Source organism: Mytilus edulis, chromosome 7, assembly GCF_963676685.1.
Source record: "Mytilus edulis chromosome 7, xbMytEdul2.2, whole genome shotgun sequence".
Taxonomy (NCBI): domain Eukaryota; kingdom Metazoa; phylum Mollusca; class Bivalvia; order Mytilida; family Mytilidae; genus Mytilus; species Mytilus edulis.
Window position 1 is genome coordinate 296,937 of NC_092350.1, and position 27,184 is coordinate 324,120.

At 33.9% G+C, this 27,184-nt stretch overlaps 1 protein-coding gene across 1 annotated transcript in view; it reads right to left on the bottom strand.

Moving 5' to 3' along the window:
• The window catches only part of LOC139482737 (uncharacterized transporter YutK-like), a 44,704-nt gene extending 20,270 nt beyond the window's left edge, over positions 1–24,434 (bottom strand). Inside the window, exons 1-2 of the mRNA XM_071266807.1 lie at positions 24,299–24,434; positions 1,181–1,524 (exon numbers count right to left, since the gene is read on the bottom strand). Coding sequence (XP_071122908.1) covers positions 1,181–1,524; positions 24,299–24,397 — 443 coding nt within the window. The 5' untranslated portion in view covers positions 24,398–24,434. The remainder of the gene's footprint in view (positions 1–1,180; positions 1,525–24,298) is intronic.
• Positions 24,435–27,184: the final 2,750 nt, after the last annotated feature.

The window sequence follows — 27,184 nt, forward strand, 5'->3', positions numbered from 1 at the left end:
CACAGAGGTACATATCGCTTTTTGTAATTGCAAAATAAATGTGCAAATGTTAGAATTAAAATGGCAATTTTAAAACATATACACTGTGTGAAACATTAAAGTCAATGAATCATGAATGTCCCGCTTGTATCTTATACGATTCTTCAAGGGAAATAGCCAAACACATTTCCTAGGAAATTAGAAATGCCAATGCTTATAAAAGTGCAAAACAAACACCTTTGACTAATCATAAAAGGTTCCATATATATTATACTTAGAACAAAATTTAACTTGAAACTGTAATTATGCTAAAAGTGTTAAGGTCAATAAACCATGATGATAGAGCGATCAATATATAACCTCCATGAAGATGAGACTTCGAAACGTGCATACCACTAACCCATAAACTGACCAAATCACAAACTAAAACATCATTGATGCAAAATAAGGTAACAGTAGTATACCGTTGTTCAAAACTTATAAATCGACAGAAAAAAACAAATCCGGGTCACAAACCAAAACTGAGGGAAACGCATTAAATATAAGATAATGACTACACAACATTAAAATGTAACACACAGAAACTAACTAAGCATTAGACAAAATCCGATGAGAATAACAAATATAACATCAAAACTAAATACATGAATTTGGGAAAGAAAAGCACCGTGACACGTCTTATAATAATGTGAATTCACACTCAAATATAAGAGGAAACAAACGACACAAAAGAAACAAAACGTTAAAATGTAACACACACAGAAATGAACTACAATATAACAATGACCATATTCCTGACTTGGTACAGGACATTTTTTAAAGAAGTATCGCCATAGCCGCTTCCTGAGAAATCTGTACGACTATTCTTAAAGCACCAAAGAAAACATCACTTTTGATATGCTATCATAGAGTACACCCAGTTAAAGGTAGCAGCAGATATATAACTAATCTCGTGAAATAAAACCTTCGCGTTCTTCACCAACAATTGTAATGGCATTGTTTATTTCATAGTTTCAAGTATTTTTATTCAAGTATTTTTACTCTAAAAATCTACAACCAAGGTTGCGAAATTACAAGTTTCATCAAAGGATGCTTTAATTTTCCTGAACAGTTAGTTATGAAATTGTTGTTTATTTCAAATTTTATTGGAATTTGTCAACGCGCCGTTACTACTGACATTTATTTTAATACTTTATCTTACCATGGAGATATTCTCTTCCAACAATTATGTTCAAAACAGTTGCAGTTTACTGGATATTTCGACAGTACTCTTTTTAATACAATGAACAACATCGTAGCTATAGACCCGATTAGAAGGCGATAGGCTGGTTCTGTTCCAAATTCATGTAGCATAGCGGAAACTAAATACCAGCAATACAGTCCAAACAGAATGAATACAACAATATAGCTAATAATCAATTTATGTTTCTTCCAGAAATCTGCTATTACATTCTGCATAATGGCAACTGGATGACCACTTTGTTTGACAGATTTGGTGTATTCATCTGTCGTTTCGTTTAGATCCGGTAATGAATATTCATTTTCCTACAAGATACACATATAAAAACAAAGTGATTTCAAGTTTTTTCTGTCATATGTTTATTTATATGGTTAGATGCATTTCATATATCTTAACATAAAAGTTATATTTAGAATAACGAATAAAGATTTTAAATTCTTCGCTATAGACACATCGATTAATTCATTGGTTGCTAGTTCCTGAAGCTATAATTGCAAATATTTAATGTTTAGGACGAGAATAAATTCACATTCGAATAAGACGTGCTTACTTCGCTTTGGAAACAACACCGTGTTAAAATTCTCAATATATCTATACTTTGCACAGACTCAGAGATGTACATACATGTAATAATGGCTGTGAGAGTAAACTTCCAAGTTCAATTAACATGTATCATAACCTATGTGAAAACGCTGAAAAAATATGACAGCAGTTACCGGTCCTGAGAGTGTCTGACATGAACTTTCGTGGGTCCGGGAAAATACTAGTACTAATTTAAGTAATTACAAGCATCTTAGAGTTATGAAATTTGACCCATATGCAGATTAAGTGTTAGTAACGATGATTGAATATTCAAATCGAAGAAAATGTTCGAATTTATGACTGTTAGTGATATTGTGTTTTGGACATTTATCTGAGAAGTACTCACTACTAGAAAATGGGCTATATCAATAGAGACTTATCTATCCACTTATAAACAAAGTACTTATACGGTTCAAAACACAACGAAGTACTCTGTGCAATTGAAGAGGTGATCTATAGAGAATCTATTAACTCTATACAACTTACAGAGAAAAACTGTGTTGTTACTGTAAAAGAAAAAAATCAAAGGGATAGATTGATCACTGTTGGAATTAAAATTCGAGACAGGTCAGTTAATTTTGTTGAAATATAAAAACAATTAACAAATGTCACAATTAAAGATTTGTCCTACGAACTTAGTGACAGTTTCGGGACAACGCAAATGTCGCAATTCGGGCAAGTGGTCCAGGGTTCGATCAGGAGAGGTGTCATTAAAGACACAAGTATTGATAATGGTACTAGATATTCACAACTTTAAAAAAAAACTGTGTACCTATACTTCCTTATACGATATCATTTGGTGAACATGAAATTAGACTAATTGCCGATAATAATAGAACATCCTGAAATTCTGTAATGGAACTGATCACCCGTCGTTCAAATGTAGAGAAAAACCCCAACTCCGTAAATGCTTTTATTGTCATCAGCTTGGAGATATATCTAAAGACTGTCTGGAGGAGGTTGTCTGCAATTATTGTTTGTTAGCGGGGCAAATAAAGCGGGACTGTGAAAAATATCAGGATGACAATACAAGGCGAGAAATGGGAGAATTTGCAGATGAAATCATTGAAGGGAGACGTGGTCAGTCACAAAGCTTTGACGATTCCATAACACCGTTTGACAGGTATAAAAGACACATCATTATGTGATTCCAAAATCAAAAACTTTAATACTTGGGGCATCAAATGGTAAACGGTTGGGAGATTTCAGCCCTGGTGTTATAAATAAGTCTGTATTTGGTGCCTTCTTTATGAGAATATAAGTGAACTTCTTTACCATGCTTTGTTCGTCATGGTTGACACAGATGCAAGTGTCGTAAAGATGGTTATTTGTCTCGGGACCCAGATGAAGTGAATGTAAACGCTGCGAGTGCTGTTGGCTGTGTAAAATCAAGATTTCCAAATGCAAAAATAGGTCTCTGCATTATCATTCCTCGTAAAGGCAAATTAAAGGCAACAGTAGTATACCGCTGTTCAAAACTCATAACTTGAAATCCATGGACAAAAAACAAAATCGGGGTAACAAACTAAACCTGAGGGAAACACATTAAATATAGGAGGAGAACAACGACACAACATTAAAATGTAACACACACAGAAACGGACTAAGCATTTGAGAAAATCCTATGAGAATAACAAATATAACATCAAAACCAAATATATAAAAAGTGCAAAGGACAGAGCATACTAAAATTGAATAAAACAACACAATCTGTAAACAATTTTCTTGATAAATTAAGTAAAGAGGATAATTCTGTGTCTCTGATTGATACTTTTAATATATTTTGTCAAAATGGTAATGCTGTGAGGCCACTTTATGATATCAATGACCCTAGCGGAGTACATATCAGTGATAAAGGGGTAGATAAATATATTGTTGAATTGTCCTCATTTTTTGGATATATTCATGTTGAGGCAATTGTTCACACACCAGCTCTACAAAAACGCCATATGAGTTCAAATACTATCCCTTCATCTACTGAAAAGCAAGGTAAATATCATAAAAGTATCTAGGATGGACTCCGTAGCAGGAGTGATCTGTTGAGTACTGAGAATAATTGTTTTTCACTTAATACTCTGAAATGTATTTGCCAAAATGTATGTGGGTTGAGATCGAAGCTTAGGTCTCCTGAATTTCAGGAACTGATGCCGATGTATGATATACTTATATTTTTGGAATCAAAGATTGATACATTTGACATTCTAGGGAAGCCTGATGAGTATAGGTATTTTGCTACGCATAGAACAAAAGTTTTAAAAGTCGGGTAATATAAGAAAAAAAATTTAAGAGTAATCTAGGAAAGTTTTTAAGGTTTCCAAAATCTAATTCTGAATTTGTACAGTGGGTAGTATTGGAAAAGGGGTAAATCGATTTTATTAAAAACTTGTTAATGGGCTGTATGTATCTTCCACCTGAAAAGACTAAGTATACAAGCAATGAGGTGTTCACAGAGGTTGATATTGAAATGAAAGAACTTGTTGATAAGTATAATGGTCAACATGGTCAACCTCTGATTGTTTGTGATTTGAATGCCAAAACCAAATTGTTAGATGATGTTGTCATCACTGATGACAGTCTTTTTGTTATACTGGATGATTTTGAAGATGACAGTTTTGTGTCATATTTGTACAATTTTCAAAATTTATGTGACAGCAATGTATCTTTAAAACGATGTTCTGTGCTGACATGAATTGTCATTGATATGGTTTTATTTATAAATTTACTGTTTACCAATTTTTGAATTTTTTGAAATACTAAGGCGTTTCTACCTCAGGCATAGATAACCTCAGCTGTATTTGGCAAAACTTTTAGGAATTGTGGTTCTCAATGCTCTTCAACTTCGTACATTATTTGGCCTTTTTAATTTTTTTTGGAATCGAGCGTCACTGATGAGTCTATTGTAGACAAAACGCGCGTCTGGCGTATTTACTAAATTTAGTCCTGGTATATATATATGATAAGTTTATTTACAACCACTGGGTCGATGCCACTGCTGGTGGAGATTTATTTCCCCGAGGGTATCACAAGCCCAGTAGTTTACAAAGTTTTGACTTTTTTGAAATACTAAGGCTTATCTACCTCAGGCAAAGATCACCTTAGCTGTATTTGGCAAAACTTTTAGGAATTTTGGTTCTCAATGCTCTTCAACTTCGTACTTTATTTGGCCTTTAACTTTTTTGGATTCGAGCGTCACTAATGAGTCCTTTATAGACGAAACGCGCGTCTGACGTATATACTAATTTAGTCCTGGTATCTATGATGAGTTTATTCAGAATTTAAGTAAAACATATTTTATTGTTAAAAATGACAAAAGGATCAGACACAAGGTTTTACAAATTAGTAACGTCTTCTCCGAAACAATACAAAATATACACATTAATTGATGAACACATCAAATATTGCATACTAACAAATAAATTAAGAATAAAGACATGAAAACAAAAGGAAATTTTATGAAGCGAATCAATGGATTTTAATCCAGTGCATCTTTTTACAGTAAAAATAAAACACAAACACACCGAATTATTTGTGTGGAATTACCTATGTGCAAATCCTTTTTGTGTAGACATAACTTTATTATAAACTGTCTGTGTGTTTCTCATAATAATGCGTGGGATCTTTCTATATTAAGCAAATTAAAGGAAAGGATGTCAACTACACAATGGTAAGTATAGATTTGAAACTTAATATTATATTCTTTCGTTAAAATCCATTGAATCGTTATTGATAACATAAAAGTTATAACAATAGTTATTTATCAAGAACATTCGAGTATTGCCATTACATGTATGTAAAAATATCTTTAATCACATGTGTTGTTAAAAGAATTAAGGTTGTCAAAGCAGAGAAAATAGCTTGGTATTTTTTATATACTATTGAACAGATAAACAAATATTATCATTTTCTTAAGTACTTAAAACATCATCACCAAATAATAACAAATCGATAGTAATATTGAAATTAAAGACATTTATTTCGTTTAACATCAGATTTCTCTGGGTTGAAAAATTAATACAATATAATAGGTCAGTGTATATAAAGTGAGAATCCAGTCAGTTCATTTTCACTGTTGTATGCGAGTATCTTCACTGTAGAATAAAGGATCATGGGAAAGCTTTATTTGTTTACGTTTTGAAAATTCCAAAATAATTGATTTGAAACTAAAATTATGATGTGTCTTTTTAATGTAAAATAACAGTATTAAGGATGTACTTAGGTGAGTTTAGGTGAAAATTAATAAATCAAGAATCTAAAATTGATAGTATAAGCTGGTAGAGCAGTCGTTAAGGATAAAATTAAGCTAAAAAAATTATAGGTCATGGACCTCCTTTTCGAGATATTTGAGATTTTAAAATATGGCGGGAAAAGGCTGACCCGGCTTTTTACCTTATATTTGCGTTGGTATTATTTGGGTCTTAAAACAAAAGAAAGAAAATCAAAAATCTTCTAAAATTTTGGTAAATGACCTTTCATGAGCTATCAAGTCTTATATGAAAAAATAATTGGCTGTTATGGGGCAAAATATTTACCTTGTATTGTATGGAAAAACACCAAGGAGTCCGAAAATTTGACACGATTTCCAAAACCTCACCTAAGTACATCCTTAAAGTTCAAATATGTGTAATAAAAGCAACATATCATAGAATATCTGGGGTCAGTTGTTCAACTTCTCGTTATTTTAATGATTGATTAAATTTAACGAGTCATTAAATCTTTCAACAAGTCGTTACATAACGAGTCGTTTATTTTCTGTTGTTCAACAATATTTAACGTGTCGATTAAATAATCAATGAATTAAAATGTAATCAACTGATTAATCAATGCGTTAAAATTTATCAACTGATTAATCAACTGATGAAATAAAACCTACCCATCATGCATTGATTTTGAGCATCCTGTCTGTAAAACAATGGCTGAATCTGCTGAACCAAACCCAAGTAAACTAAAAAGACTGAAAAAGACCAACTTCACTGTGGGAAAGGAAGACCTGATCCAACAACTTGTAGAAAAACACTCCAGTATCATTAATAGAAAATTAACAAATACAGTAACCAACCAGTTGAAAAAAAAAGGTTTGGGATGACATAGCCATGAAAGTCAATTCGCTTGGAGTTGCCATTCGTACTGCTTCAGAAGTTAGAAACAGGTGGAGGAATACCACAAGAGTGGTCAAGGCTGTTTACACAACTCACATGAGTGAGTTATTCAAAACTGGGGGAGGACCAGCTCCAAAACAACCTAGCTCTGCAGTAGTGAAAGTAATCCATCTTATGAAGGACACCACCAGCTTCAGGGGGATTCAGGGTGGACTTGAAACTGAATCATTCCAGACAAGTAAGTAAATATTTTTTAACACTTTGAAATAAATCCCCAAATGTGTTTTCCCCTTAATTAGAACTTCTCAAGGCTCTACCCTTCTCATTGCACTTTTGTAAAAAGTAACTTGATCAGTTTCACTCAACAGATTTTTATTTTCCATATAAAAACTTACATTTTTTGGCAAACATTTTTTAAGGTTCTTTTAATTGTTATTGTTAATTTTCAATGAAATTAGCACAAATATTTGTATCCTTTTTAATTCCGGGATACATGGTTTCCTTTATTCAATTTTGGTAAAAGTTTCGTCTGCTCCGCCGTCACAACAAGTAGGGGAACTCCCAACTGATATCACGTGACTGATAACAATTTATTTTAACCAATATTTTCTATCATTAAATGATTGCCAACGTGTTTCTTGTTGGTTTGAAGGTTTTCCTCTTGATTTACTATTGCAAGATTGCATTTGCTTAAACTGATAACAGTTTTAAAGTATTATTTACAACATTAGTTCACAAGTGGCTGCAGGTGCCCGCCAAGTCGTCTTTAAACTGGTATCTGTTGATGGATTAAAGGGATTAAACCGAAAACCAGTCATGATTTATAATATTAAAACAGATACGGACTGGTTATCATAAATCCGGAATAAAGTTAATCAATTTGTTGTTGCAGACTAAACCTTAGACAGGAACACATATTAGTTTATAGCTGAGACCCTTGATAATCTGTAAAGGATTGAAATAGGTTCTTATTTAGTCTTGTGCAATATTTTTTATCTTGCAATTAAAAGAAATTGTATCTGAATTTAAATGAATGATGATATAGTATGTTTCCATTGATCCCCCCCCCTAATAATAAATAAAATATACCCAAACACAGTATCAACGAATATTTTTTTTCTCATTTATTACATATCAACCAACTATCAATGCCACTTTGCCCGAAGAAGATGCCAGCCAGGATCTGTATGAATCTGCAGCATCTCTGATAAGGGACAGTCCACCCCGTCCAGTCCACCAAGTCCGTCTCTGCTTTCAGGATATAAAAGAAGATGTGGTATGATTGCCAATGAGACAACTCCCCACAAGAGACCAGAAATTAACAACTTAAGGTCACCATAAGCCACCTTCAACAAAAACGATTTTGAGTTCATAAGTAGAATGAATATTTTCCCGAAACTTTAGATTTTTTAAAAATATTTTTCAATCCTACTATGGGGGTGTATACAAGAAATCTTTAAAAATGTGTTGTGGAAACAGGTTCCGCTAGTTTATTTGGTCAACACTTCAAGTTTTCTTGATACAATGCATAAAATTTAATTTGTCAATGGATGTTTATATTTCAAACAATGAACCTCAAAGTGCGATTTTGCTATTAAACGGTTATTCAATGCAATCATATTAATATCATATTAATATCACTAAATCTGACAATCTTTAAAACCTTAACCTAAAAAAGATTGACAAATTCTGCTAAAGATAGAACAATATGTTATAGTGATTTATAGTGATATATTTCCTTATAACAACTTTAAATGTATTCAAGTTTAAACTTTTAGTCATGTCAGAACCTTAATAAGTGGGGGGATTCCAATACTCAATTGATAGGGATGTGTTCTGTTAGAAAAGGGGAATATTTCAGAGGCAGATTTGGGGGGAGGGCCCATCCCTTCCGCCTTCTGTGGGAAAAATTTGGATGGTTATTTAGAGAATTACTAAAGCATGACTGGAGTGGGCCCCCTCTTGTAAAAATTATTGGATCCATCAATGAAATAAGGGCTAAGATTCTGTATGTAATGTTCATTTGATTTATGGCGAGACTTTTTCTGATGTGAAAAATGAGTCTCAAACTACGCTTCTTAGTTTACAAGTAATTGGAACTTTTTTTACCTTTTCATATATTTCTGACAGTTTCCCCTACCTATTCACATATTTCAAGCCGGAAAACTTGACATATTGTGACTGGCACGTCCAATCCTTTTGTATATATTCAGATATAGGAAGTGAACCCTGAGTTGTTAGTAGCAGGCTATTTGATGGAACTATGCCTTTGAATCGATCAATAAAAAGAGTTGTAAAATTAATCGATCTTTTACAGAATTCATTATGTTTTTATTATTTGTAGGACAGTGAGACCACTTTCGAAAAAGGTAACAGTGCAGGATATACACGACATGCAGTATTGTGCACTGCAAGGTAAAATAGAGATCCAAGAGAAGCAGAAAATTCAGATGGACTTAGAAAAGAACAAACTTGAACTACTAAAATAGAGCTGTTGCAGAAGTTAGTGGGTGGCAGTTCAGAGACTGTAACACTCTCACAGGCACTTGCCTCTATGTATTAAATGTATTAAATTCATTGTTATATTGTTGATTTGTATTTCAGAAATTACTATGAGGCCAACATATTCATTTAATTTTGTGTAAAAGAAAATAGACCAGTAATTACAATTTGCAACACATATTGCACCTCCATCATTCAAAGAATAATAAGTGATACATGAATCAAAAAGTTTTTAATGACCTTAGCCGGCTATACAGCCCTTGCAATGTCGGGCATGGCTTGTGCTTTTTTTTTGGGGGGGGGGAATATAAATAATTTTTTTTTCCCATATGGTTATTGATATAATCAATTGGCAATCATAACACATATTCGTATTCTTGTACTGAAGTACAGTAGCCTGGCTACTGGGTTTTTGATTTCATAGGCGAATAACTGCTCACCATTTACTATACCAATATTTAAGTCGCGAAAATTCACACTTCCTCTCTCAACACATTGTCAAACTGATCATATAAAGATTTGTTACTATTTTCAAATTTCCTCATTTTTTTAATGAAAGACATTGTATGAAAATATGGAAAAATAAAAACATGCAATTTATTAGGCAAAAAAAGTGGTAGCAAAATGGTCCCGTATGCCTTTTCCGTCCTGTGGACCATTATAGGGTGGCATCTGAGGTTGATTGTCAATCAATTGTTCTTCTCCAACTTCAGGCTCATTCCTCATGGCAATATTGTGCAGAATACCACAAGCAATGATGATTCTGCAAGCTTTATCAGGTTTCATTCGGATCTGAAATACAATTTAAAAACGTTTATTTTAAAGTGTGACAGAAATACTATTTGTATGTAGCATGAATTAACATTGCTCATTAATAAGTAAATTTATTACAAGAACACTATAATTTAATTAAAAAAAGGACAAAATCAGACATGAAGCTGAACAAACCGTCTAACGGATGATGAACTGTTACATTCACGATTTAATAAAGTTACAGTAATGACTAACTTGGAGCAGTTACCCCAAACAGGACTACATGAAGTAACCGAACTAACATTATCAATTTTCCAACTGGATCCCTGTTATCCGTATAATTTTAGGGTTTTGATCTGTGTGATGAATTGTCGATCATTGTGTTCTTGTCATGGTTTAATATTTAACTGAGGTCAGTTTTATCAGCCCTTAAATATACAACTGATTTTTCATTTTTTTTCGGGTTTTATTACGTAATAAAAATAAGGAGATTTGGAGTGATTGTTAATTAAATGTATGTATCCTGCAAAGTTTAAATGAAGTGGATGTAAGCAATTCTAGGCAACCAAACTGTGGTCAGCAAAACAAATAAACAGCTGCGCCATGATCGCATGATACGCCCGACGTCTTGTGTGGAAGTTTTATACAATAATCATAAATAGTTTCTGAGAAAGTTTTAAACAATTACCATTTATTGCTTTTGAGACACGGCGGGACATGTGAAACCCTCCCCCCCCCCCCCCTTTTCACCCTGTTTTTTTTACAAATATCACTAAAATAAAATTTTGAATCAAACCAAAAAGTATACAGATCTTTAGATTAATATAACAAAGAAGTGTGTACATTTTCAAGCAATAATCATAAATTGTTTTTGAGATACGGTGCGACATGTAAAAAAAACCTCCCCTTTTTTACAAAATACTCAATAACTCAAAAATAAAATTTTGAGTCATCACCAAAAAGTATACAGATCTTTAGATTAATAAAACAAAGAAGTGTGTAAAGTCTTAAGCAATAATCATAAATCGTTTTTGAGATACGGCACGACATGTAAAAACCCCCTCCCCCTTTTTAAAAAAAATACTCAATAACTCAAAAATGAAATTTTGAATCATCACCAAAAAGTATACAGATCTTTAGATTAATATGACAAAGAAGTGTGTAAAGTTTTAAGCAATAATCATAAATCGTTTTTGAGATACGGCGCGACATGTAAAAAATACCCTCCCTTTTTTTACAAAATACTCAATAACTCAAAAATAAATTTTTTAGTCATCACCAAAAAGTATACAGATCTTAAGATTAATAAAACAAAGAAGTGTGTAAAGTTTTAAGCAATAATCATAAATCGTTTTTGAGATACGGCACGACATGTAAAAACCTCAGTCCTCCCCCTTTTTAAAAAAATACTCAATAACTCAAAAATGAAATTTTGAATCATCACCAAAAAGTATACAGATATTAAGATTAATATAACTAAGAAGTGTGTAAAGTTTTAAGCAATAATCAAGAATCGTTTTTGAGATACGGTGCGACATGTGAAAAAAAAACACACCCCTGTTTTAGTTACAAAGTGCCGTAACTCAAAAAGTTTAAATCTTATTTTCACCAAAAAGTATACAGATCATTTGACCATCATAAAAAACAACTATATTAAGTTTCATGAAATTTAGATAAGTCGTTCTCAAGTTACGGTGCGACATGTTTACGCCGGACAGATAGACGGACAGACAGACAGACGGACTGACGGAGGGACACCGGACATTTGTATACCATAATACGTCCCGTCAAAATTTTTACAGGCGTATAAAAAGGATTGTAGCTATAACGAAAAGACAGAGAAGGGGACCATTATGAAGACCTTAACTGAAATTTAGAGAAATCGAAAAATATACTAATGAAAGATTTAGTAGACAGCAGTCCTACAAAAAGAAAAAACATGACTTTTAAAATATAAGGGCATACACCATGTCAAATATTCATATTACTACTATGTTTATTTGTAAAGAATTAATTGTACCTCTGGTCCTAGAATGTGAAAACGCTTCTTCAATATTCCAAATGTCCTTTCTATTGTTGACCTTGTTGAGCAATGTCTTCTGTTAAACCTTGCTTGACCTCTACCAGCAGCTGGTTGTCTGTATATTGTCAGCAAAAACTGTCTGCAGGGATAGCCACTGTCTCCTAACAATACACCTTGTCCAATTCCTTGATATCCATTCTCAAGATGTTGTTCTATGGCTGAGGTTCTGAAAACGTGAGAATCATGTGCTGATCCTGGCCACCTAGCACTGATGTTGGTGAATCTACCTTTAAACAAAAATATGATAATTAAAAAAGTTAAAAAAAAGTAGTTCAATAATTCATTTGTCAAAGCAAACGGCAAGTCAGTGATTGTGAATAAGTATGGTGACCCAAAGGTGTTTATTTCTGTGTCATTAAATCTCTTGTGGAGATTTGTCCCATTAGCAATCATTACCACATCTTCTTTTATGTGCATGCATGTAGTTTGTTCATTAGAGTTCGAGTCATTGGGTCATTAAAATATTAGCCGAATTTGCAATGTGATGAAAACAAAATATATAAAAAAGAAGATGTGGTATGATTGCCAATGAGACAACTATCCACAAAAGACCAAAAACATTAACAACTATAGGTCACCGTACAGCCTTCAACAATGAGCAACGCCCATACCGCATAGTCAGCTATAAAAGGCCCCGATAAGATGTATAGTATAAACAATTAAGATAAACAATACATCGTGATCGAAGTTATATGCTCCCTTAACATTTAAAAAAAAAATATATTGCACAATGACTGGCTTATTTTTTAAGGACTGGTCACTATTTCCCAACCGAAAAGAATGGGTAGGCTAACTTGATATTTGGATGACAGATTGGACACTTATTTTTTGTTTTGTGTTTTTCAGTTTTGTATGTTTTTGTTGGTTTTTTTTTTGTTTTTTTGGGGGAGGGGGCGCTTCTCAAAGAAACATTTTGAGGTAGATCTAGAATTTCTTCAAACTACATGGGGCACACTATTTGTTGACGTTTCAAACTTAATAAGCCTGACTGTGACAAATTCTACCTAAAGCAGATAAGGGGTGGGTGGGCAAATAAAGATTTGCCCACCCACCCCTTATCTGCTTTGATTAATAAATTTATGTTCATAAACTCTTAGCAGTTCATTCGATCCAGCATATTTAAAAGTGAAACGGTAAAAACAGAGACACATTATGTGTATATATGTCTCTGGTAAAAAGCAACTCATGAGTATACGAATCCAATAGAAAGTATATGACAAGATTGAGTTGTCTTTCTTTTTCCATCGATTTTCAAATTAGCTGAAAACCAGTTCAACAGAAAACCAGCCATGTATATGGTCAAGGACGATTGAAGATGTCAAGAAAAAGGACGCACACAAAGCATGTTGTAAACATAATATAGGTATAATACAGTGTTTTAAATTACCTTCATGGTCACAAATGGCTTGAACGTTGATGCTATGGAACCCCTTTCGGTTAACAAATGCTGGTTCATCAATGCTAGGCCCAGTAATCCGTATGTGAGTCCCATCAATGCATCCAACCACGTTTGGAAAACCAGCCTTTTCATGAAACCCAGCCCTTATCACATTTTTCCTCTGATTATCTGGCCACGATATGAAGTCATCCTTCATGGCAACTAATGAATCCGTCACACGGTCAATCACCCGAGAAACAGTTGATTTGTCAAATCCCATCGTGTCCCCAACTACTTGCAAGTGTGATCCACTTCCATAAAACCTCAAGGCAATCATAACCTGTTGTTCCACTGAAAGGGCTGTCTCCTTGTTTGTCCCACGCTCCAGATCCCCTCTCATTAAATCTGACAGCTACCCAATGGTCTCTCTGCCAAATCTATATCTCTGCCTTAGCTCCTCATCAGAAAATTCCCTTTCTAGAGGGTCAAAACCGCGAAAATGTCGCTCTCTTCTTACAACAGGTGGTTGAAACAAAACATTGACAGCCATCTTAGATTGAGGCTAATCAATTGATTAAAATTTAATCACCCTCAATGAGGTCGATTAAATATAACGACACTTTGACAATTTTAAACGACTCGTTAAATTTAACGACAAGTTGAACAACATGATAATGGACTGATTAAATTTAACGCAGTAATTCGTAAAATTTAACGACTCGTTTAATTTAACGACAAGTTGAACAACAGACCCCAGTTATTAAAAGCGATCCATTTTCCCTATAGATGCGATGAATTATCACTGTATGGCATTCATTTCTGATGTAGAATTTTCGAAAATGCGATGAATTTTTATTGTAGATTAATGTAATAATTAGGCTTGCAATGAAAAGCTTATTTGATTACTTTAATATTTATATCTATTTATAACTTGTATATGTCTATAGAAACTGGCTGGTCATTTATACGTTTTTCCACAGTATTGACATGTGTAAACTGTAAACTGAAATGTTTCCCGGCAATGTTTTTTTTTCCGGTTCGTTTATTGCTATGATGTCGTTATCGTCTGCGTCGTCCGAAGACCCATTTGGTTTCCGATCAACTTTAATTCAAGTGAGTGGATCTATATAAATTTTAAAGAAGGTTCAATACCACAAAGGAAGGTCGGGATAATGTTGGGGATGATGGTTCTAACCATTTACGAAAAAGGGGCATGAAAGAAGCATGTTTTTAGTTTTAGGATAATTACTTGTGTATAAGAATTTTGATTGTTCTGAAATTGTACCACAGTGTTCAATACCACAAGTAGAATGTTAGGTTTCATTTTGGGGTTATGGTACTAACAGTTTAGGAATGACGGAACAAAAAGGGACAAAAAACAATCATGTTTGCATTTTCCGGATAATTACTTGTATGTACGTTTTTGGATCTTTTCGCATTATCACAAATGGAAGACTGGGATTTTGTTCGGGGATAATTGCCCCAAACATGCAGAAATTAGGGGCAAAAGAAATGGCAAAACAAACATTTTTCTAGTTTCTTGTGTTCAAGTGTATGGACCTCTCTAAAATTGTACTACAAGGTTCATTACCAGAAAGGAAAGACTGGGATTTGGTTTGATGGTTATTTATCCTAGAAGGAAAACAAAATGTTATGGGCGGGAAGAAACCTTCAGTTGCACAGTATTGCGCATACGATTTAAAATCTTCAACCACATTTACCTTGTGTCAGAAACCTATATAACGTCATAAATTTTATCATAATCCGAATTCAGATAGTATCAAACTTTAATATTATGTCCAAATTTGCCCCAACTGTTCAGGGTTCGATCTCTGCGGTCAGCGAAGCATTTTAAATGTTTTACTATAAAACGAACAGATGTGATTAAAAGTTCCTGTTGCTTTCTTCATATGGTAAGCTATGCCAGCATAGGCGTATCCAAGGGGCCTTGGAAAACATTGGTTGATTATATAGGGAATCACTGAAGCATGACTTGAGCCCTCCCCCCTTTAGGTCAGCCATCGGGCCGGCCTTACAAAAAGTTCTGGATCTGCTACTGCCAAGTTCTGCTTTTGAAGTGTTTGGAACAATGAGTACACATCAGGCTTTCTCCATGCTATCAGTTGTTATGCTTATTGAGAAGTCTTAAAATTTTAATTCACACTGGTCACATTTGTTTAACCCATTAGTGTGGATCTTCTTAAGCCTGGGAAAACTAGACTAGGTAGGTAGATGATAAATTTACTATCTTGGACAGTATACCCCTACAGAAAACCACCCTTGGCATCAGCATGATGATATTGATTATGAGGATTTAGCTAATAGTATAAAAAGTCAGGGTTTTAATTGAAATTATAAATCAGGAAATTACAGAGGACGAAATCCTGTCATTGTTAAAAAAAATATGTAATGGTAAAGCCCCAGGGGAAGATGAGATTGTCAACGACTATATAACAATCACAGTAAATCAATTTTTGCCTATTTACACTAAGTTATTCAATTTAGTGGTTCTTCGTATGACAAAACTTTAAGGTTGGGTAACATGTTGCTCTACGTTGGACATTTTCAATTGTCTAGATATCTTTCTTTTTGTGGGGGTTCTATACACTACTAGCATATTCAAATTGAGGAAGGGCTAATGCCTTAAATAGTAGGCAGAAGCTTTTATAATCTAAATATTTAAAAGTTCTTCTAATAATCCCAACTAGTCGGTTTGCTTTGTTGACTTGAGTCTGTATATGTTTATCAAACTTTAGCTTTGAATCTATAGTTACTCCTACATCTTTCTCTGATTGAACTGTTTCTAGTGTTATTTCAGATCATGAATCGTATGTCGACATTTTATAAGTGCTATCTTGCCCATAATTGGATTTGGTAGAAATTGGAAGTACTTTACATTTATCCGGATGAAAACGTAACAGCCATTTTTCGCTCCACTTGAACATACAATTTATGTCGTTTTGCATTATGGTGTTGTCAGTTTCGTTGTTATAGCTCTATATAGTTCAGTATCATCTGCAAAAATGTATACATCAGACTCTGCGCATGACGGCAAATCGTTGATAAAGATAACAAACAGAATTGGGCCCAAAACTGATCCTTGCGGAAAACCACTAATAACATCATGTCATTTTGAAAAAAATCCATTAATTTGTACTCTTTGTTGGCGGTCATCCAGACAGTTCTTGATCCAATTACATATTTGTAAGCTTGTGCCATATGATCTAAGTTTGTTGATTAGTCGTTTATGTGGGACTTTGTCGAACGCCTTCATAAAATCGGTATAAACTGCATCTATTGACCCACCACTATCTAAAATACTGGTCCAGTGATCTAGGACTTTTAATTGTTGTAGTGAGGTTGATTTTCTTCAAATAAAACCAAATTGTGTATCAGTAAAAAGGTTATAACGGTTCATATGGTCTACGGTTTTCTTTCTTATAAGTTTCATAAGTATCAGCTTTCATTTAATACTAGTCAGGCTTTCGCGTCTGTAGTTTGAAGCTAGTTTTCTGTCACCTTTCTTAAAGAGAGTTGTAATTTGGCCAATTTTCCAATCTTTAGTCTAATCATGGTTAAGTGGGTATCTATTATATCAGCCAGTTCAAATAATACTTTTGGAGGTACCTGGTCTTGGTGATTTTGAAGTATTTAAATTTTTAAGATGTTTGATGATTTCTTTGGTTTTAAAGTTATCATTGCCAGATTCTTCAATATATGGTATATTTTCAATAAATGTATCATCATTATCGTCCTCTACAGTGAAAAATTCAGCCAGTACCTCAACCTTTTCCGTATGTACTTGCAATAAAGTTTTTACCATCTCTTTTAACATGAAGTTCTGATACGCCACTTTTAGATTTTCGCTTTGCATTAACATAAGACCAAAAACTTCTACAGTTTGTTTTTACACTCTGTTATAGACTTCTCCCGATTTTTCCTTTCTCTAACAACTGAACTGTTGTTTTTGCTTTATTTCGAGCTTTAGTATATCCTCTGTAGCTTTCGTTATCTCTATTGTTTCTATATTTTCCCCATGCCGTGTGTTTTTTCCTGATTGATAATCTAGCCTTAGCACTAAGAGGTGTTTTAAATTTCTTCTTTGATATATGTTTTTTTTCGGTATATGTAAATTCATAGCATCCGATCATTTTCCATGAACGTGCTAACCATATCTTCTGTATCTTTATTAGCTAGTAATTCTTCCAAGTTAACATTCATATGTTCCTTTAACTTGTCGTAGTTGGCAATAAAATAGTTAGATTTTACGCTTTTCGAGTTTTCATATGTTAAATAACATTTAAAGTTAAAAACTAAAAAAAATATGTCACTGTGCCTAGTCGGGTCTTGATTTTCAATATTCTGGATAAAGTTCTTATCATTTACTAATATTAGATCAAGCAATGATGGTTCTTGGTTAATACGATATCGTGTTGGTTTATCTGCCATCTGTTGATAATAACAATCACGTATACATTCTACAAAGTAAGTACTAATATTATCTTTAGCAGACCAGGTTTCCCAGTTTATATCAGGAAAATTGATATCGTCTGTCACATGTGAATATGAGTCTTCTAATTTGCTAATTTTCACAAGTAAATCGATTAATTCCTTGTGTTGTTCTTCAGATGAAGATGGACTCTTATAAATACAACCTACTGATAGTTTATCGTTATTCACTAGGTTTATCTTTTAGCAAACATATTCCTTAAATTCATTCTTAATGTCTATCTAAACATGCTTTAATTTTACTATATGTGAGTTCGGGAAAGAAATTATCTTGCGCTTTGTAGATTTAGGAAAAGCTTTTGACACAGAGTGGAGGGTTAGACTAAGGCAAAAACTATTCAAATATAACATTGGTGGGAAAGTGCTTAAATCTATATTGAGCATGTATACAGATAGTAAGTCTTGTGTTAAAAATGGAGAACTAAAAAAAGATTTTTTCCCGTGCGAGGTAGGTGTATGACAGGGAGAAAAAATGTCACATTTTCTCTTTGCCTTATACCTGAATGACTTGGAGGAATATATGGATGAAAACTCTGTGGATGGTCTAAAAGTTATGTTTAAAAAAAACGTATAGAGAATCTTGATTTGTATTTCAAGTTATTTATTCTTCTGTACGCCGATCATACAATTATTTTTGCGGAGTCGGAAGAAGGATTACAAAAGGCTCTGAATGTTTTTGAGCAATATTGTTTTGAGTGGAAGCTCACTGTTAATGTGTCAAAAACAAAGATTGATTTTTTTTCAAAGAGAAAGATTAATAAGAATGATGAGTCTTTTGTAGACGAAACGCGCGTCTGGCGTAAATATAATCTTTTAATCTTGGTATCTATGATGAGTTTATTGTCAATTAAAACCGGAAATTTCAATATTTGTATAACTTCCGTTCCCACGGATCACTGCTTCCAGCCGCCTTCTCATACCACCACATTACCGTCGTATTTGTTGTTGTGTTGACTGTTGCCATTCATGGTGCAGTGCATTGTCCAATTCTGCAAGATTTTGAACGGGAGAGGTCATTTTTCGCCCTTTTCGACCGATGATTTCCAACATGTGCACTATCGGATTTAAATCGGGACTATATGCTGGCCAGGGAAATGTCTCCACTGACTCGTCGTGAAAATACGCTGTTTCAGCCTGCGATCGATGCGGTCGTGCATTATCGTCCATGAAAATGGGCCTTGTCCTCAACAGGTGATTGTCAAAATGCGGCACTACACTTGCCTCAAGGATTTCCTGCTCGTATCTTTGCCCATAAAGGTTACCACGAACAGTTTTCAGGTCCAACTTGCAGTCATAAGACACGCATCCCCACACCATAACGGAGCCACCACCGAAAGTGACTGTCTCAACAATGTTCCTTTCGGCATATGCGGTATGTGAGGCTTGTATAGGGTATATTGGGATACGGGATATTTGCCATTTTAATTTTAGGGATATGGGATATTTGTCCTTAAAGTAAATGGGATATGGGATATTGATGCATTTATAAGGATATTGAATTTTTAACATGAAAAGAAATAAGTGGAATTTAAAAGTTCAGTACAGAAATATTTACATCTCACTTGATAAAATTGCCCAAAAAAGTTTAATATTAAAGGTCATTTTAGTGCTTTGTTGATTTATTTGAGTTTATTGTTGTTTTATTTTAAAATTATCCTAACCCAAGTGAAAAGTATTGATCTATTTTCGATATTTATATGCTCATATGTACTGATAATATTAAAAGTATTTGTTTTGCTTTCCATACTTCGTTCCTTATTGTTAATTTTCCTTTTTTGGATGGTGATGTTCCTTTGGCACTATCTTATGGTGTTTGTATATCACAACTCCTCCGCTATGCCCTAGTCTGTTGTAACGGTTTGGATTTTAATGAACGAAATCTATGTATTCCTGGTAAATTATTTAGTCATGGATTTCGTTACCACAAATCACTTAAAATATTTACTAAATTCTAGATTTGGTTTTGAAGTTTGGTTCTACCTGTAGAAAACTTATTTCAAACGGGATAGCACATCCTCATTTTTACGGAGATGTTGTTTACCGTGCCATTGGATGCTGGATGTGTAATGATTGATAATTTAGTCTCAGATGCATTACTTTTTATTAGTTGTAATTGGCTTTGAACTAGCTGTCAGTAACTGCGAGTACTCTCAGATCTGTACTTAGTGTCTTTTTGTTGATGGGATGTACAAGTACTCGGTCACGTCCACTCTCTGTTTTTGTTAGATGTATTTCTATTTGTATCCATCTGATGAGTTAAGCCTTTTTCAACTGATTTGTATAGTTCGTTCTTATGTTGTACTGTTACACCACTGTCCCAGGTTAAGGGGAGGGTTGGGATCCCGCTAACATGTTAAACCTCGCCACATTCTGTATGTATGTGCCTGTCCAAAGTCAGAAGTCTTTAATTCAGTGGTTGTCGTTTGTTGCTGTGTTACATATTTGTTTTTTGTTCATTTTTTTTATACATAAATTAGGCCGTTAGTTTTCTCGTTTGAATTGTTCTACATTTGTCATTTCAGAACCTTTTATAGCTAACTATGCGGTATGAGCTTTACTTATTGTTGAAGGTCGTACGGTGACCTATAGTTGTTAATTTCTGTGTCACATGGTCTCTTGTGAAGAGTTGTCTCATTGGCAATCATACCACATCTTTTTTATAGTATATGCTCATATGCATTGATAATTTTCTTGAAATAATCATAGATTTTTGTGAGATGTACAAAATGTATCCATCTGATGAGTTTAGGCAGCAACCATTTGATTTTCTGGGTGGGGGCTATGGTTATTTTTTCTGGACAAATCTTCAGAGGTCTCCACGTTTCACAGATTGCTCTGATGTGCAACGGCTGTTTTGCCAGACAAGCTGGGGCCGAGGGACGTCAGAGCACGTCCCATATCAAAAAGTAGATATTTCGCGATATAAACTATGTTAATAACGAATAATTACTAAATAATCAATGTGAATTAATATATGTTCTTTCTATTACTGGTGTTGTGAGGAAGGAAATTAAAAAAAAAGTAACAAAAATATTGGGATCTATGTAATTCATAAAGTCAAATGTTGTGTTATTTCTTTGCAAAACAAGGGCTGTGCAAATTTTGCCTGCTGTAAAAATATTGCAACAGTTAAGTGTAATGTAGGTACATTAGCAGAAAGCTTTCTTGTGTTTATTTTGAGTTATTAAACTTGCATGCTAAATATCCACTTTTTGATATGGACGTTCTCTGACGTCCCACAGTCTCAGCTTGTCTGGCAAAACAGCCGTTGGATGTCAGAGCAATCTCGGACAAGAGACAGGTTTGAGTCCTTCTGTTCTTTCCAACATAGGTTAACGTGTAGGATGAAGTTTCTTATCAATGAAAGAAGAATGCTATCAAAATGAAATTTTACAGTCATAAGCATCACGGTTTGAACAATTAAAAAAAAAGTCTGAAATTAGACCCCTTACACTAAATTTGTCGTTTAAGATCACATAAAAAGATATTGTTATACAAGGCTCTAAGATGGAACACTTCATCTTTTGGACACATATATTCTTATTTAACACAGGAAGTATGCACTGTAAATTTCCTTTAACACCATGAACACAGTTTGTTTTCCCAGTCAAAATTGTTGACGTTGTGATGATGAGGAAAAAAATGGGCTTGGGAATGAATTCATAATGACTTTTTGGGATATTTCAAAATAGTTTAAGGGATATGGGATATTTGTAAAAATTATTTATTGGGATATTAGGGGTAAACATTATAGGGATACGGGATATTGGGATAAAAACTTAATAGGATATGGGATATTGATACCCCCCCTAAACAAGCCTCGTATGTGGCTGCCGCCAAACACGAACTCGGCCATCCGTGATATCCAAAAAAAAAATCTGCTTTCGTCGGATCAATGCCCCCTTCTCCAAGATAGTACCAAATGCCAGCGACGACGAGCTCGACACAACCGTAACTGTTCAGCTGTGTGTCTTGGCGTGAACAATGCCCTTTTCACGGGCCTTCGGGAACGGTATCCTGCCTTTTGAGCCGATTTCTCCAAGTTATTGAGGACAGTGCACGATGTGGAAACTACTGTCTTTTCAATACTGTACTGTTAATGAAGGGGTTTCTTCGAATAAATCGGCTAAGAGTCCTGTTTTCGCGATCGGTTACTGAAGGTCTTCTAGATCTGGGAAGGTCCATCACAGAATTGGTATTTTAATGTTTATTTATAATTCTGCTGATGGTTTAACAGTGGTGGCCCACGCGTCCGCCAAACTGCCTTAACGACATTCCAGCATCTCGCATGCCCATAATGGGCAATCTAACATCAGTAGAAAGTTGAAGAGGACATTTTTCATCAACTGTTGATAAGTTTTTCACAAAAAAACAAACAGCATACATTTTGACCCGTACCTTAAACTTGACTTTTAAAAGTTTTAAGTGACGGCCACGCACGGAGATCTCATGGGGAAATGCATGGGCGAAGGTCAATAAGTAGGAAAGGTGTATTCTATCAGATAAATAAAATTGAAAATAAAAAAATTGAAATTTCAGTTGTTTTTTTTCATTTTATATTTGGTGTTGCAATACTTTTTTCCAGGTGTATAGTTTGATATCTATACCATACACAATTTAGAATTCCTTACCAAATTATCAGGTAACAATTGAAAATAAACTGAGACATATCCTATATCTGATCTGATCATAAACATACCCGATTATATGAAATGTTAATATTGAAAACCGTAAATGTCAACTGAACAAGATTTATTCATCCAACATAAGTGTCATGTATGCAGTCTTTATTCTTCTTTTATTTCTTTTATTTATGAGTCATAGATAAATGCAAAAGTAGTAAACCGCTGTTCAAACAGTATGAAACGGGATCGATGTTAATTATAGTAGATCCACTTTTCCCTGTCATTGTTTCGTTCAAACAGTTAAAATTTATAGTCCAATACCATATTTTAATGTGAGTAGCAGTTTCAAATTTTATAAAGGGGTCTATTTCACAAGTCATTGCTTCTCTCGCAGATTATTTTTTTTGTTATTTGCCGAATTATACTGAAATTACAGAGTCTATGTCATAAAAAACCTATCTGTCATTGAATATTACACATTTGGAAGAAATCAAAATGTAAAACAACAATTTGCTAGTGAACGGGCTTTTATACAAAATTCTTAATTTTACATTAGTTTGTTTTAATTATATATTGAAAGACATCTTTTTAAGGTAGTTAATATAAAGAGAAAATGGCAATTGTTATCGGATAGAGGTGTTTCTGTGTGTATTGCTTTGTGGTTTGTTTTTTGTTCACTTCAGTTTTTTTGTTGTTTCGTTGTCGAAATGTACTGTTAGTATTGTTTTTTGCGTAATTTTCTGTCCTGAATGTTGTTAGATATAGGAAGATGTGGTGTGAGTGCTAATGAGACAACTCTCCATCCAAATAACAATTTATAAAAGTAAACCATTATAGGTCAATGTACGGCCTTCATCACGGAGACTTGGCTCACACCGAACAACAAGCTATTAAGGGCCCCAACATTACTAGTGTAAAACCATTCAAGCGGGAAAATCAACGGTGTAATTTATTTGTACTGTATTCCTGCCATGTAATGGTGTCATTTTAGTGTTATATTTGACATTGCCATTTAAGTGAGAGGTTTGCCTAGTCACAAAACCAGGTTCAACTCACCATTATTTTTCTTAAAATTGCCTGTACCAATTGTTATATTATAGTTCGTTTCTCTGTGTGCTACCTTTTAGTGTTGTGTTCTGTTGTGTCGTAGTTCTCCCCTTATATTTGATGTGTTTCCCTCAGTTTTATTTGTTGGTCTATTGATGAATTTCGAACAGCAGTATACTAATCTTGCAGGTAACAAATTGTTCATTCCAGCCTCCGTATATGTGGAAAAGTTGAGAGCAGCAAACTTGACGTATAAGGACACAAACAATATTCACACTACCAAACATTTTGATAAGCAAACATTATTATCAGGTAGCGAACTCATCAGTTATGAAGAAAACACAAATATTTTTATGCTATGGAAAAAAGGATGAACAATTAACAATTACCGGTATTATAATCAGAGGCCCCAGTACGAAAACATTGCGAAAACATTTAACTCCACTGAAACATGCATTGAAAAAACAATCTACACATCTTTGAATGTACAGAATAAATGAATACCTTGGATGCAGGGTTTTCAGTTTCCAAATCTTCAAAAGTATCATTTGAAAAGCCACCGAGTTGACCCTCGTGCGTAATACCTTTAAGTTGTACAGCCATCGAAATGGTAACGGTTATTGTTAGAATATCAAACCAATACTGTCTGAAATATAAAAAAAAAACAAATGTAAACATTGTGTACAAGCTTTAGAACGAGATAGAAAACCAATTTCCTGTTTTGTATGGATACTATATAAATTTACCTTTCAGTAACAGTTGATATGTTACAAACTATTTTTTCATATCTTTGGATGTCAATGAAATACACATTGATCATTTAGCCCGATAAAAAGCTTTCTTTTGTGTTATATTCTTCAAAGGCCACGCATGGATACTGCTCTTCTTTTTCCTCTTTGAATCTATGCAACGCACATATGTATTTAATTATGAGATGTATTTTATAAAAGTAAATGGATCAAGGCATGGCAATACATGGAGAAAAAATAAAATAAGATAGGCAAAATTAAACGCAATGTATTATTTATATAGGTATAAATCGATATTGTTAAAGTCTTTCAAGAATTCGATTAACATAAACAACCTTCCACAATAGCTACGTTTCTACAATGACAAGCATTAAATGGCCACAATTTAACACAAATAAAAGTTAAAATTTTGTACATTTTAATATAGATTCCACAGAGTCTACTAATGATCAGTCATCTACACCCAAATTCCATAAAAAACATAATGCAAACATATCTATAAAAAGAAAGAATGTACGATAAATACTGTTGAATTTGGAACAGACCAATAGTGCATGAACAAAAGTAGTTTGAACAATGTTGAACACCACTTTGAGAAACAAAATGGAATGCATTGAATACAATTGATATGAAAAAGAAGTTGTGGTATTAATGCCAGTGAGATAACTCTCCTCAAGAGACCACGATGACACAGAAATTAACAACTAAAAGAATTCAGAAGGATTAGAATGATGTGGCTAAAGGAAATCAGAAGGATCAGTATGCTGTGGCGAAAGGAATTCAGAAGGATCAGTATGATGTGGCAAAATAAATTCAGAAGGATCAGAATGATATGGCTAAAGGAATTCAGAAGGATCAGTATGATGTGGCTAAAATAATTTAGAAGGATCAGTATGATATGACTAAAGGAATTTAGAAGGATAGTATTATGTGGCTAATGGAATTCAGAAGGATTAGAATGATGTGGCTAAAGGAAGGTAGAAGGATCAGTATTATGTGGCTAAAGGAATTCAGAAGGTTTAGGAAAATGTGGCTTAAAGAAGTCAGAAGGATTGGAATGGTGTGGCTTAAGGAATTCAGAAGGATTAGAATGATGTGGCTAAAAGCATTCAAAAGGATTTGAATGATGTGGCTAAAGGAATTCAGAGGGGTCAGTATGATATGGCTAACGGAAGTTAGAAGGATCAGTATGATGTGGCTAAAGGCATTCAGAATGTTTAGAATAACGTAGCGTTTAAAGAAATTAAAAATGATTAGAATGATGTGGTTTAAGGAATTCGGAAGAATCAGTATGATGTGGTTAAAAGAATTCAGAAGGATCAGTATGATGTGATTAAAGGATTTTAGAAGAATCGGTTTGATGTGGCTAAAAGAATTCAGAAGGATGAGAATGATGTGGCTAAAAGAATTCAGAATGATAAGTACGATGGAGCTAAAGGATTTCAGAAGGATTAGAATGATATGGCTAAAGGAATTCAGAAGGATCAGCATAATGTGGCTAAAAAAATTCAGGATTAAAATGATGTGGGTTAAGGAATCCAAAGGATCAGAACGATATGGCTCAGAAAATTCAGAAGGATCAAAATGGTTTGGCTAAATTAATTCAGAAGGATCAAAATAATGCGTCTGGATGAATTAAGAACGATCAGTATGATGCGACAAAAAACAAATCCACCGGGAAAGTCTATCGCAGATCCTCAAATCATATAATTGCTAGAAAAACTCATCTTTATAATCAAGAGCTTCTGCAAAAACTTCTAGTGTAGCGTTATCCTCAACAACTAAAAAGCAATTGGTTTAATATCAACAGTGGAGTAAGACAAGGATGAATCATGTCACCTATGCTTTTCCTTCTTGCTATCGATTGGGTAATGAGGCAAGCAATAGGGAATAAAAATTGTTGAATTAGGTGGAACTTAACATAAATGCTTCAAGATCCTGAATTTGCAGATGATATAACTCATCTTTCAAGCATTGTTGACCATCTTCAAAAGAAAACCCAAGATCTAGCCAAATACGCACACCAAATTAGATTGAATATCATTAAGAAGAAAACAATGCAACTTACACCTACCGTCAATGCTATCAAACTAGCGGGTGCAGCACTAGAAGAAGTAGACGACTTTACCTATTTGGGCAGTATTCTCAGCAAAAACAACGCAACAAAAGGCATTTCAAACAGAATCCACAAATCCAGAACATCTATTCACCAACTAAACAAAATATGGCGGACAGGCAACATAAGTGAAAAAAACAAAAAATAAAGATCTACCAGAGTAATGTTCTTTCTACCTTATTGTACGGTGCAGAATGCTTGAGAATAACACAGAAAGACAGTCAAAGACTCTCTGGATTCCACACCAAATGTTTGAGGAAAATATGTAAGATATATTGGCCAGCAAAGATATCAAATAAAGAGCTGTACAAAAGAACAGGACAAAAAGATCAAATGACTACCATAAAAAAAAAAACGCAGATTCAGATGGTTAGGACACATCTTAAGAAAAGACCAAGATAACATCACCAAAAAAGCTCTGAAATGGACACTATCTGAAGGTAAAAGAAACAGAGAAAGACCAAAGAAACACGGAGAAGGACAATTGATAGCAAATTTAGTAGCATGGGAAAGATCCGGGTTGAT